Here is an 11805-nt window from a genome sequence, read left to right as displayed (position 1 = left end):
CCGAAAAAAGAAAAAAGAAAATGGTATCATCGTCGAACGGCGGGATCGCCGCGAACGGAGGGATCGCTGCGAACGGCGGGATCGCCGCGAACGGCGGGATCGCCGCGAACGGAGGGATCGCTGCGAACGGCGGGATCACTGCGAACGGAGGGATCGCTGCGAACGGCGAGATCGCCGGGACCAACTACGTGGTCCTGGTCTTTGAGGGCACCTTCAGCGTCCGCACCACCGTCACCACCTCCCCGCAAGTCGCAAGCAGCTGGATCCAACGAGTCCTCCAGTTTTGGGGCTCCCTCCCCAGCGGGTTGTTCAAAGTCGTCGGCCTCGCCATCGAGCCCGAGCCTAACCTGCTCCCCGGCGACGACCAACCCGCCGCCGTCCTCCAGCTCTGCGTCGACAAAGACTGCCTCATCTTCCAGCTCCTGCACTGCAACTCCATCATCCCTCCCGCCCTCCGCAGCTTCCTTAACGATCCCCGTTTCTGCTTCGTCGGTGTCGACATCGACAGGAACGCCAATCGGCTGCAGAGAGAGCACGGGCTCTCAGTGATGAAGAAGAAGGACCTGCGGCTGGCGGCGGCGCTGGCTCTGCAGAATTGGGATCTGCTGGGGGCGGACTTGAAGCGGCTTGTGAGTGAGGTGACGCTGGTTGAGTTGGAGAGGCCGGAGGCGGTGCGGACGAGCGCGTGGCAGCAGCGAGTGCTGTCGTCGCAGCAGATCGCCTACGCTTGCGCCAGCACCTTCGTGTCCTCCGAGCTCGGGAATATACTGTTATAATTAGCTGATTAGGAATCCTCTGATCTATTGGGCGTTCTAATGAGGTGATCCGTTTCTTGGTCGATAGAGAACACGAAGTTGATGGTGAGGGGTTCTGCACATGCTCTTGTTTTCCTTTCTTCTTCTTTTCTTTTCGTTTTTTTTCTCCTTAAGTTTTTTGTTTTTGTTCTCTTCTGATGATCAAGAAACGCAGCGGTTACCATGCATACTCGATCTGTAGTAGGAATTACAAGACTACTCTTTTCGTTTTTTTTCTTTTTTGTTATTTCCTTGCATAATAGAAGAGCTGCACTTCAGATCGAGTTTGAGAACGATATTGGAGCAAATTAATCAAAAAGGTCCACGCCATTATTCTCTCTCTCTCTCTCTTTTATTTTTTCTTTTCTTTTCAGACCTAGTTGTAATGTTCTTTTGTCTATGGGCATTTAGATGTTTGAAGCTTCTTTCGGAAAATAATTTGATGATCAAGAAATTAATGCATGTTGGTTCACGTGAGATTTGTTTGTTTTTTACATTTTTTATATATTTATAAAATATAGAATTAAGTTGGAATACTATTAATTGTATTAGGAGTATTTTGCTATTAAATTTTTAATTTTTGGATTAAAAATTATAGGGTTAGGATAATAATGGTCCCCTAAAATTTAGTAATAATTTCTCTAGATCGAGTTGAGTGAGTAGTTGGTTAAATAAAATGATCTAAAACATAAAATTGATTAAAATGTAGATTCATTAATAGTCAAAAATTTTAATTATTATTAATAGTATTCAAGCTGAACTCTATATATGTATATATGTATATAAAATTTTTGATTTCTAGGGGCACGCTTCAGTATTTTCGATCCCAAGGCCTTCTCGTACGCTCTAAAATTTTTACAGTGAGATCAAGGTATTTATGTGGCTAGCTACGAGGAATCGGCTCTTGACAGCCGATTTACTTGCTAAACGAGGATGGCATAGATCTTCAATATGCGTGCTATGTTCCGCCTATGATGATAATCTGGAACATCTTCTCTTTGGATGCATCTATTCGAGATCTGTTTGGTCTTTGGTCCTTGATAGTGCCGGATCATCTGCAGACCATATGATTAACCGAGCGAGGGACATCCCAACCCGGTGGAATCGCAATAGATATATGCTGTCGGGAACTATAAGAATACTATTCGACCTCTGTTTTACTGCAGCCTGTTGGGCTCTTTGGAAAGAGCGAAATTCGAGGATCTTTCGCAATTGACGAGTCACGCACGAAGAAATGGAAAAATCCATTATGGCTGAAGTAGAGTTCTGGAGATCCATCTGGGCGGGATGATTGAGTTTGGATTGTGGGTTCAACTTATGTAATTCATTTTTCTGTATGTGCTGATTTTACTCCTTGTTCTACTGTACTCCAAAAATAGGGTAAATCCCTGTTTAATCAAAAAAAAAAAATTTTACAGTGATAATTAATTGTTACTTTTTAGATCAGATAGTAGTTTAAATGTAATTTGCCTGATTCATCGATCTCACAAAAGCATTTTGTTTGGACTAGTCTTTTGCACGTGTGACCAAGCCCGGCCTAGTTGATTGGTTTGGATCGACAAAGTTCATAAAGGACTCTGACATCACATATCGACCTGACTCGAATTTGAAATATATGTTAAAAGATCCCAACCAAGCGGGGTCTGGTCCAAGCCAACTAAATATAGCCACTTCCTAAATTGGTTTAGTCCACGGAAGACCTGGTGAACCACGTCCAGCTAATATTGGCCAAGGAAAACTAATTGCGCGCCAATTCCATCTACAAATTACTAAATCACTTGTTGGTGTTCCTTCTAAGCCGGTTTGGTCCACGGACGAGGTGGTAAACCCGGTCCTGCTACTAGAGAGTCCACAGAAACCCAATTGCGCGCCACATCCATTGAAACAATACAAATTCCTCTCTCTCTCTCTCTCTCTCTCTCTCTCTCTCTCTCTCTCTCTCATTCCATCTTCTCACTCCCTTCTCTTCACTCTCCCCACAGCAACGCAACCCAAACAAAAATAAAAGCCCAAGAATCCAGAGAAACCGAAAAAAGAAACAAGAAAATGGCATCATCGTCGAACGGCGGGATCGCCGCGAACGGCGGGATTGCCGTGAATGGCGGGATAGCTGCGAACCGAGGGATTGCTGTGAACGGCGGGATCGCCGCGAACGGAGGGATCGCTGCGAATGGCGGGATCGCCGGGATCAACTACTTGGTCCTGGTCTTTGGCGGCCTCTGCAGTGTCCGCACCACCGTCACATCCTCCCCGCAAGTCGCAAGTAGCTGGGTCCAAGAAGTCCTCCGGTCCTTAGACTCCCTCCCCAGCGGGTCGCTCAAACTCGTCGGCCTCGCCACCGAGTCCCAGCCAAACCTGCTCCCCGGCGACAACCACCCCACCGCCGTCCTCCAGCTCTGCGTCGACGACAACTGCCTCATCTTCCAGCTCCTGCACTGCAACCCCGTCATCCCTCCCGCCCTCCGCAGCTTCCTTAACAATCCTCGGTTCTACTTCGCCAGCTTCGACATGACCAGGGATGCCGATCGGCTGCAGAGGGAGCACGGGCTCTCAGTGACGGAGAAGAAGGACCTGCGGCTGCTGGCGGCACTGATGCTGCTGCGGAGGGATCTGGTGCGGGCGGACACGAAGCGGCTGGTGAAGGAGGTGATAGGGCTTGAGGTGGCGAGGCCAGAGGCGGTGCGGATGAGCGCGTGGCAGCAGCCAGTGCTGTCGTCGCAGCAGATCGCCTACGCATGCACCACCGCCTTAGCGGCATCCGCGCTCGGGAATATACTGTTAGCTGATTTGAAGTCCTCTGATCCATCGCACGATCTCTCGCAATGAGGTGGTCCGTTTCTTGGTCGATAGAGAACGCGAAGTTGATAACTGGGGGGTTTGCATATGCTGTTTTTTTTTTTTCCCTTTTTTTGGTTTTTTTTTTTTTTTTTCCCCTTCAGGTTTTTGTTTCCGTTCTCTTCCGATGATCAAGAAACGTAGCGGTAACATGCATACTCTGTAATAGGAATTACAAAACTCTTTTTGCTTTTTCCCCCCTTAATTTTCGTCTATAATCGTCATTACTCTCTCTCTCTCTCTCTCTCTTTTATCTTTTTTTTTTTTCTAAGATCTAGTTCTAATGTACTTTTTTCTATGGACTTTAGATTTGTGAAGCTTCTTTCCGAAAATAATTTCATGATCAAGCAATTAATGCATTTTGGTTCACGTTAGATTTTTTTTTTTTTTCGTCAGATAAATATATATATGTACAATTTTTGATTTACAAGCGCACTCTTCAGGGCCTTCTCGTGAGCTCCAAAATTTAGATGAGATGATAGTTTAATTGTGATTTGCTTGATTGATGTCACATAGACATTTTGCTGGGACTAGCCTTTTGCACGAATGATCAAGTTTTGTCTAATTCATTGATTTGGAATGGACGTAAGATTTTTTTAAAAATTTTAAAAAAGATTGGACTCCGTCATCACATATTGACTTAAACTCGAATTTGAAATACATATTAAAAGGTTCGGACCGAGCCGGATCTGGACCAAGCCACCGAAGGAAAACTAATTGCGCGCCAACTCCCCTACAAAGTACAAACTTGTTGGTGTTCCTTCTAAACCGGTTTGGTCCACAGACGAGCTGGCAAACCCGGTCCTGCTACTATTCAAAAGGGTCCACAGAAACCCATTTACGCGCCACATCCCTTAATACAAATACAAATTCTTCAATTTCTCTCGCTCTCTGTCCCCTCCATCTTCCAACTCCCTTCTCTTCACTCTCTGATCTGTAACAATTCAACCACAAAAAAATAAGCCAAAGAATCCAAAGAAGCCCCAAAAGAAAAAAGAAGAAAAAGAAAATGGCATCATCGACGAACGGCGGGATCGCTGGGATCAACTACGCGGTCCTGGTCTTTGGCGGCGCCTACGGTGTCCGCACCAGCGTCGCCGCCTCCCCGCAAGTAGCAGGCAGCTTGGTCCAAGAAGTCCTCCGGTCTGTCAGCTCCATCCCCAGCGGCTTGCTCAAAGTCGTCGGCCTCACGACTGATTCCTAGCCCAACCTGCTCCCCAGCGACAACCACCCTGCCGCCGTCCTCCAGCTCTGTGTCACCGACAACTGCCTCATCTTGCAGCTCCTGCACTGCAACTCCGTCATCCCTCCCACCCTCCATACGTAGCTTCCTCGACGATCGATGCCTGGTTTAACTTCGTCGGTGTCGACATGGACAGGGATGCCGATCAGCTGTAGAGGGAGCACGGGCGCTCCTCGTAATGAGATGATCCATTTCTTGGTCGATAGAGAACACGAAGTTGATGATGGGGGGTTCTTGCGCATGCTCCTGTTTTTCCCCCTTTGTTGTTTTTTTTCCTTAAGTTTTTCGTTTTTGTTCTCTTCCGATGATCAAGAAACGTAGCGGGCGTACCATATTTGCATGGTCGATCTGCAGTAGGAATTACAAGACTCTGTTTGCTTCTCTTTTATTTTTCCTTTTTTAATTCCCTGCATAATAAAAGAGCTGCACTTCAGATCGAGTTTGAGAATGATACTGGATCAAACTAATCAAAAAAGTCCACGCCATTAATGATATATATATATATATATATATATATATATATATATTGTACTTGTCCTGATTTAGATTATTTTTGCATCGGTAACAGTAAAAATTGGTCAGATAATATCAATTTTCTTTAAAAAAACCTACAAGTATAATCCTAAATTTCTAACTATTAGCCCTTTTAAATTTTTCATAAAACATAAAAGTGTGCTTAAAAAAAGTATATATATATATTATATATATATATATATATATATATTATATATATATATATATAGTTATATATATATCTTTCAAACAGGTTTGAAATTTCTGCATCTTGGTTGATCACATCTATTAAGATATTTTATTATTTGATCCAATTTTTTCATTCTATAAACAAATAATACAAAATAATCGTTATTTTTAAAAATTTTAAGTTATGCGAGAAAATAGTATTACTGATATGTTATATTCAACGTCTTGGTTTGATCATTTTGAATTGGACTCTGAGATACATATCAACTAACATTATCTCAACGCATATGAGATTGAGCTCTGGTCTACAAACCGGTTGACTCCGTCGCAGACCTGGTAAACCAGGTCCACGTTTTAGTTCCTCGAGTAATCCAATTGCGCTCCTCATCCATAACAACTCCCCTCCACTTTCTCCCCCCCTCTTCTAGCATCTCTCTCTCTCTCTCTCTCTCTCTCTCTCTCTCTCTCTCTCTCAACTACGTGCTCGACCACAAGCCAAGAATTCCAAGAAGAAGAAGAAGAAGAAGAGAAATGTCCGCGGAGAGCCGACTTGTCGGCACGACGCACATCGTGACCTTCCCCGGCCTGGCCTTCGCCAGCCCCCGCGGCATCTTCACAACCGCCACCCGCTCTGCCGCCATGGTAGCCAACTGGGTCGACCGAATCATCGTCGCTTACGGCACTCGTGGCCCTCTCAACCCCCAAGTCGTCGGCCTCATCGTCATGTCCCAGCCGGAACTGCACGTCAGCGACAACTACCCCATCGCCCTCCTCCAGCTCTGCGTCGGCAGCGACTGCCTAATCTACCAACTCCTGCACCGCGATGCCGCCCACCCTCCCGAACTAGAAAATTTCTTCAAAGACCCCCGCTTCTGCTTCGTCGGCGACGCCGTGAACGAGCACGCCGATCGGCTGCTGTCGGAGCAGGGGCTCTTGGTGAGGAATACGGTAGATTTGGCGGACGCAGTGGCGGAGCGTCTGCGGCGCCCGGAACTGCGGTCAGCCAGGCTAGACCGGCTGATGAGGGAGGTGATGGGGGCGGAGATAGAGATGCCGGAGGACGTCCGGCTGAGCTCGTGGCAGCAACGCGTGCTGCAGCCACACCAGGTCGCCTACGCGTGCGCCGACGCATTCATCTCCTACCAGATTGGGATGGTATTGTTAGGTTAGGAGTTCGATCCGTCGATAAATACGCCCTTTGTCGAAGAGAACATGGAGTTGATGATGTATGTACATGAGGAATTTGTGTTTTTAGGTTTCTTTTTTGGTTCTCTAAGATGATCGTAAAACGTATTTTGCTAGTGCATGTAAGATGCATGAATATATGCAGTGGTGGAACATCACCTAACACATTACATCAAATATAAACATATAATTGGAGCAAATTTACGGTCCGTGTCGACACCTTAGAACCAATTAATCTTTCCTGGTTCAGTTTTCAAAGATTACAATTATATTCTTCTTTCTTTTTCTTTTTTTTTTTTCTCCCACGTATACAAAAATACAATGAGATTCTTTTAAATTTTTTTAAGTATACAAAATATGTGGATGTTGTCTGTTCGATTCTGGGACGCAAATTCTCTTTGTATTTTTCAGTTAGGTGTTTGACTTAATTAGTTCATGTAGTTTTACGTATTACACTACTTCGGCTCTGAAAAAAATAATTTAGTATTTATTACAAAATAAATTTTCAATTGTAGTTCAATTAATTTAAAATAATAATTAATTGCAGAGGTGAAGGAGCAAAACGGCTACTTCAAAAATAGTAAATTTTATTTTTTAACATTCTTTTTTTTCATGTAACTTTTTTTTGTTTTACTTTAAACCAATTATTAATTTATATATAACATGTTACAAACAAATATATATTATATAAAAATTACACATTTAATTGGCCAAATACATGTGCCAATTTCCTCCTAAGAAAAACTTAAACAAACAAAATTAATAATAATAGTTATAAACTTTTCCCCATAATTTTATTCTTTTTGGCCAAATTAACGTGCACAATTAATGGATGCACGCTAGAGGTGTATAAATCCACCATCCATCTCTCTGATCACTTCTCTCCTCCCTCCTCTCTGTACTCAAAAACCAAGAGGCAAGAACTTGAAAGGAAGTAAAGAGTGAGAAGAGAGAGAGGTACTGAAAATGGCGATAACGTTGCGAAGCCACCAGGACGGCTCGTTCACTGTGGGCTTTGCACTCCACTCCGTCCACACCACCATCACCTCCTTCAGCGCCGACGCCTTCAGGTGGCTCGTCAACCTTTACTGCCGCCACCCCCGCTTCTCCGGCCTTGTTGTTGGCCTCGCCATCGAGCAACGCCCCGTCCGCCCCTCCTCCACCGACCAGCGCACGGTCGCCGTCCTCCAGCTGTGCGTCGACCAGCAATGCCTCATCTTCCAGGTCGTCCTCGCCGACCGGATCCCCTTCTTCCTCGTCAGTCTCCTCAACTGCCGCACCTGCCGCTTCGTGAGCATGGACGCCGCAGCGGTCGCCAACCGGCTGCGCAATGAGTACGGGCTCGCGGTGAGGAACGCGGTGGATCTCGGAGAATTGGCGGCGGAGCGGATGGGCCGGGCCGATCTGCGGCGGGCGAACGTTTGGTTGCTGGCGCGGGAGGTGGCAGGGATAGAGGCGAATACTGGCGCTGTGACAAGCCGGTGGGATCAGCCCGATCTGTCGATGAACCAGATCGTGAAAGCGTCTGCCGATGCCTTCCTGGCGTTGGAGGTCGGGAGACGGCTGCTCCAGTAGGCTTTTCGATCGTCGACTGAATCCATTAACTGGTCGGAGTAGACGCTGCGCAGATTCGTTCTTGATTCGATCTTCTTGTTGCTCCAGTCGGTCGTCTCTAGTTGTTTCCTCGGCCGCGCTTTGCATTTTGTTTTCGCTCTTCGATTGAGAAATAGTACTGGATCGCAAGTGTACATATTCATGAACTGGTTACAAAGTAGAACTTACGGTTTCCCTACAGTTTTAAAACTTGTAGATTTCAAATTTTGGAGCAAAATTGGTTTTATTTCATTTTATTCTTGCCCCATTTCCTTTTTGGCCAGGTTTTGGAGCAAATCGGTTTATTTATGTTCTTCCTTTAAAATTTGCACCTTAAGCCCTATATTACCTTTTTGGGAAAATAGTGTGGCCATGTTGTTTTTTGAGAATCGGTAGCACGTTACCTGTTTCATTCATTGAATAAGTAAATTAGGCTACAGAGGTGAAGCAACCAGGGCCCCAAATAGAGGAGAAAAAAAAAAAAGTCATAGATTGTCTTTCCAAGACAATAAGGGCCACACAAAGTGTGGCCATATTGTTATCTAATAGTTTTCTGTAAAAGAATGCGCAAATTAAGATGATCAAGTATATATGAAGTCCCGTTCTCTTGATCCGCAATTCAGAATATTAGTCAATTGTGCTACACAATAATAGTGCTCTCGGAGAAATTAATTTGAAGTATACCTTGTATAGCATAAATTTAATAAAGCAGTACTATCAGTGCACCAAAAAAAAAAAACATAAAAATTACCTCCTATATATATATATAAAATTATAATATTATTTTCTTTTAGACCTTTTGCTCTCTCATAATAGCATAAAAGAAAATGATTAAATTTGAGGTAATATACTATTCCACTTATCTGTTACATTTATGACTGATACATAGTCTCTACATGGCGTTTTCAAAATATGGAAATAACCAACTGTCCGGAGAACTCTGTGCGCCTAGCCCACCACCTCATCGTTGGACACCCATCGAACCACACACACCATCCCTTATAGGTTTTGCTAAATTACACTTTTCGTCTACAGACCAGCAGTAATATTTTGTCCTTTAAGTTTTATTGTATTATAAATTTTTACTTAAACTTTTTTTAATTACTATAATTTTATCTTACAATCAAAATTAATTGACTAAATATTAATATGCTGCTACTATAAGTGATGTGATATTATGATAATTGATGAGACGATAATAATTAAGATATTCTATTACTTTCGTACCAGTGACATGTCATTATTTAATCAACTAAACTAGATTATGAGACTTTATCGTATCAATTTATAAATTTTTCTAAAAAAATTCAACATATTAAAGTTTGAGGGCTAAAGTACTATACGCTCGTACCCAAAAGTATAATTCAGCCAAATGTATATTTATATTTCTTTTAATTGATTAAAAGAAAAATATATTAAAACGCAACAAATAGATTATAAATTAACAGGATAGTCCACGGTGATTTGGTGAACCATGTCCGGGCAATAAATAATTTCGTCCAACCGTGCGCGCCACTTTTTAAATCCCCTCCCTCTCTGATCAGTCCTCTTCTCCCTCCTCTCTATACTCAAAAACCAGAGGCAAGAACTTGAAAGGAAGTAAAGAGCGAAAAGAGAGAGAGAGAGAGAGAGGTACTGAAAATGGCGATAACGTTGCGACACCACGGGAACGGCTCGTACACCGTGGGCTTTGCTGCAGCCCACTTCGTCCACGCCACCGTCACCTCCTCCGGCGACGAGGCCTTCAAGTGGGTCCGCAACCTTCACAGTCGCCACCCCGGCATCTCCGGCATTGTCATTGGCCTCGCCATCGAGCAACGCCCCTCCGCCGACCAGCGCAAGATCGCTGTCCTCCAGCTGTCCGTCGACCACCAATGCCTCATCTTCCAGATCGCCCGCGCCGACTGGACCCCCTCCTTGCTCCGCAGGCTCCTCGACTCCCATACCTGCCGCTTCGTGAGCGTGGACGCGGCAGCGGTCGCCGACCGGCTGCGCAACGAGCACGGGCTCGTGGTGAGGAACATGGTGGATCTCGGAGAATTGGCGGCGGAGCGGACGGGCCTGGCCGATCTGCGGCGGGCCAATGTTTTGGTTCTGGCGCGGGAGGTGGTGGGGGTAGGGGTGTATACCGGCGCTGTGACAAGCCGGTGGGATCAGCCCGATCTGTCGATGAACCAGATCGTGAGAGCGTGCGCGGATGCCTTCCTGGCGTCGGAGGTCGGGCGGCGGCTGCTCCAGTAGGCGTTTCGATCGTCGACTGAATCTGTTAACTGGTCGGAGTAGACGCTGCGCGAATTCGTTCTTGATTCGATCTTCTTTTTTCTCTGGTCAAGAAACAGTATTAATCGCAGGTGTACAAATTATGCTTACTTGGAATAGAAATTAGTGTCTTTTTTTTTTCTTCTTTCAATAGATTTTTTTTTTTTTTTTGTCAAGAAACAGTATTAATCGCAGGTGTACAAATTATGCTTACTTGGAATCTTAATTAGTGTCTTTTTTTTTTCTTCTTTCAATAGATTTTTTTTTTTTTTTTTAACTTACACTTGAAAATTTGCAAGGTTTTGGGGCGCGAGGTACGTTTCATAGATTCGATAATTACGATTATTTTCTCAGATTTAAAAAAGAAGTTCCTAATTAAGATGAGTGTGGGCGTTAATGCTGCGAAAATTGAAAGCGTCGAGACCACCTTGGCCCAGTTAAAGGATTAGTAACATATTATTTTATGAAAGTTCCATACAAATTAATTTGCGATTTATTTAAATAAAATTTTTTAACTGCGTGGAATCTGCGAGCGACTAGGATTAGAACAGGGGAAAAAAAAATACTATACTTATAATAAGCAGTTCTACAATTTCTTCATACACATGAATTTTAATGGCTATTTATATTGTCAAAAGTTTATAAACGATATTTCTAAGCAAACTTTGCTAAAAGGAATTAACCTAAAATTACATTTTTAAAAAACAGCTACGTTTATACTAAAATTTCTCTCTCAAAAAACAGGTATGTTTATAGTAAAATTTATTTGATTTTCATTTCTGCACTGTTGATCTTCTTTTTTTTTTTTTTTTGGACTGTTTAGGTGCTTTAAAAATGGGCGCAGTCTATTCACTAATCCACTTTCAAATTTTTATTATTCTTACAGAAAATATTAAAATGTAACAACATAAAGAGATTAAAGTCTTTTTTAGATGTCAGAATAAGTTATATAATGATAAGTTATTTATTAAAAAAATTTATAATGATTGTAAGATATAATTTTAATATTTATAATGCAAAAGCATTGCAAATTTTTTTACAAAATAATTCATCTTATTCAAAAATAAAAAAAAATTATACAGAATATATATAATAACTATTCTTAAACATTTGATCAGAGTGCTTAACTATCAAATACTACCCACCTTCTTTTTATAGAGTTAGACTTAGTTTGGTATTGAGACCTATCTAACG

General features: G+C 43.2%; 5 protein-coding genes across 5 annotated transcripts; all 5 read left to right on the top strand.

The window, feature by feature from the left end:
• Positions 21–776, top strand: LOC109717175. Its single transcript, XM_020242848.1, has one exon. It carries the CDS (start codon positions 21–23, stop codon positions 774–776), a length of 756 nt encoding a protein of 251 aa, XP_020098437.1.
• Positions 2841–3620, top strand: LOC109717174. Its single transcript, XM_020242847.1, has one exon. It carries the CDS (start codon positions 2841–2843, stop codon positions 3618–3620), a length of 780 nt encoding a protein of 259 aa, XP_020098436.1.
• Positions 6106–6850, top strand: LOC109717173 (Werner Syndrome-like exonuclease). Its single transcript, XM_020242846.1, has 2 exons — positions 6106–6729; positions 6830–6850. Exons 1-2 carry the CDS (start codon positions 6106–6108, stop codon positions 6848–6850), a joined length of 645 nt encoding a protein of 214 aa, XP_020098435.1.
• On the top strand, positions 7726–8334 carry LOC109717172. The gene has a single exon (XM_020242845.1). It carries the CDS (start codon positions 7726–7728, stop codon positions 8332–8334), a length of 609 nt encoding a protein of 202 aa, XP_020098434.1.
• LOC109717171 lies at positions 9994–10593 on the top strand. Its single transcript, XM_020242844.1, has one exon. It carries the CDS (start codon positions 9994–9996, stop codon positions 10591–10593), a length of 600 nt encoding a protein of 199 aa, XP_020098433.1.

The sequence above is a fragment of the Ananas comosus genome, linkage group 11 (assembly GCF_001540865.1).
Source record: "Ananas comosus cultivar F153 linkage group 11, ASM154086v1, whole genome shotgun sequence".
NCBI classification, from domain to species: Eukaryota; Viridiplantae; Streptophyta; class Magnoliopsida; order Poales; family Bromeliaceae; genus Ananas; species Ananas comosus.
Note: the sequence above shows the minus strand (reverse complement) of the source record. Positions and strands in the feature narration are given on the sequence as shown.

Coding starts and splice junctions, on each gene's coding strand:
- LOC109717175 (XM_020242848.1), top strand. CDS start 21: ATGGTATCATCGTCGAACGGCGGGATCGCCGCGAACGGAGGGATCGCT.
- LOC109717174 (XM_020242847.1), top strand. CDS start 2,841: ATGGCATCATCGTCGAACGGCGGGATCGCCGCGAACGGCGGGATTGCC.
- LOC109717173 (XM_020242846.1), top strand. CDS start 6,106: ATGTCCGCGGAGAGCCGACTTGTCGGCACGACGCACATCGTGACCTTC. Junction 6,730..6,829: donor TCTCCTACCAGATTGGGATG/GTATTGTTAGGT, acceptor TTGTGTTTTTAG/GTTTCTTTTTTGGTTCTCTA.
- LOC109717172 (XM_020242845.1), top strand. CDS start 7,726: ATGGCGATAACGTTGCGAAGCCACCAGGACGGCTCGTTCACTGTGGGC.
- LOC109717171 (XM_020242844.1), top strand. CDS start 9,994: ATGGCGATAACGTTGCGACACCACGGGAACGGCTCGTACACCGTGGGC.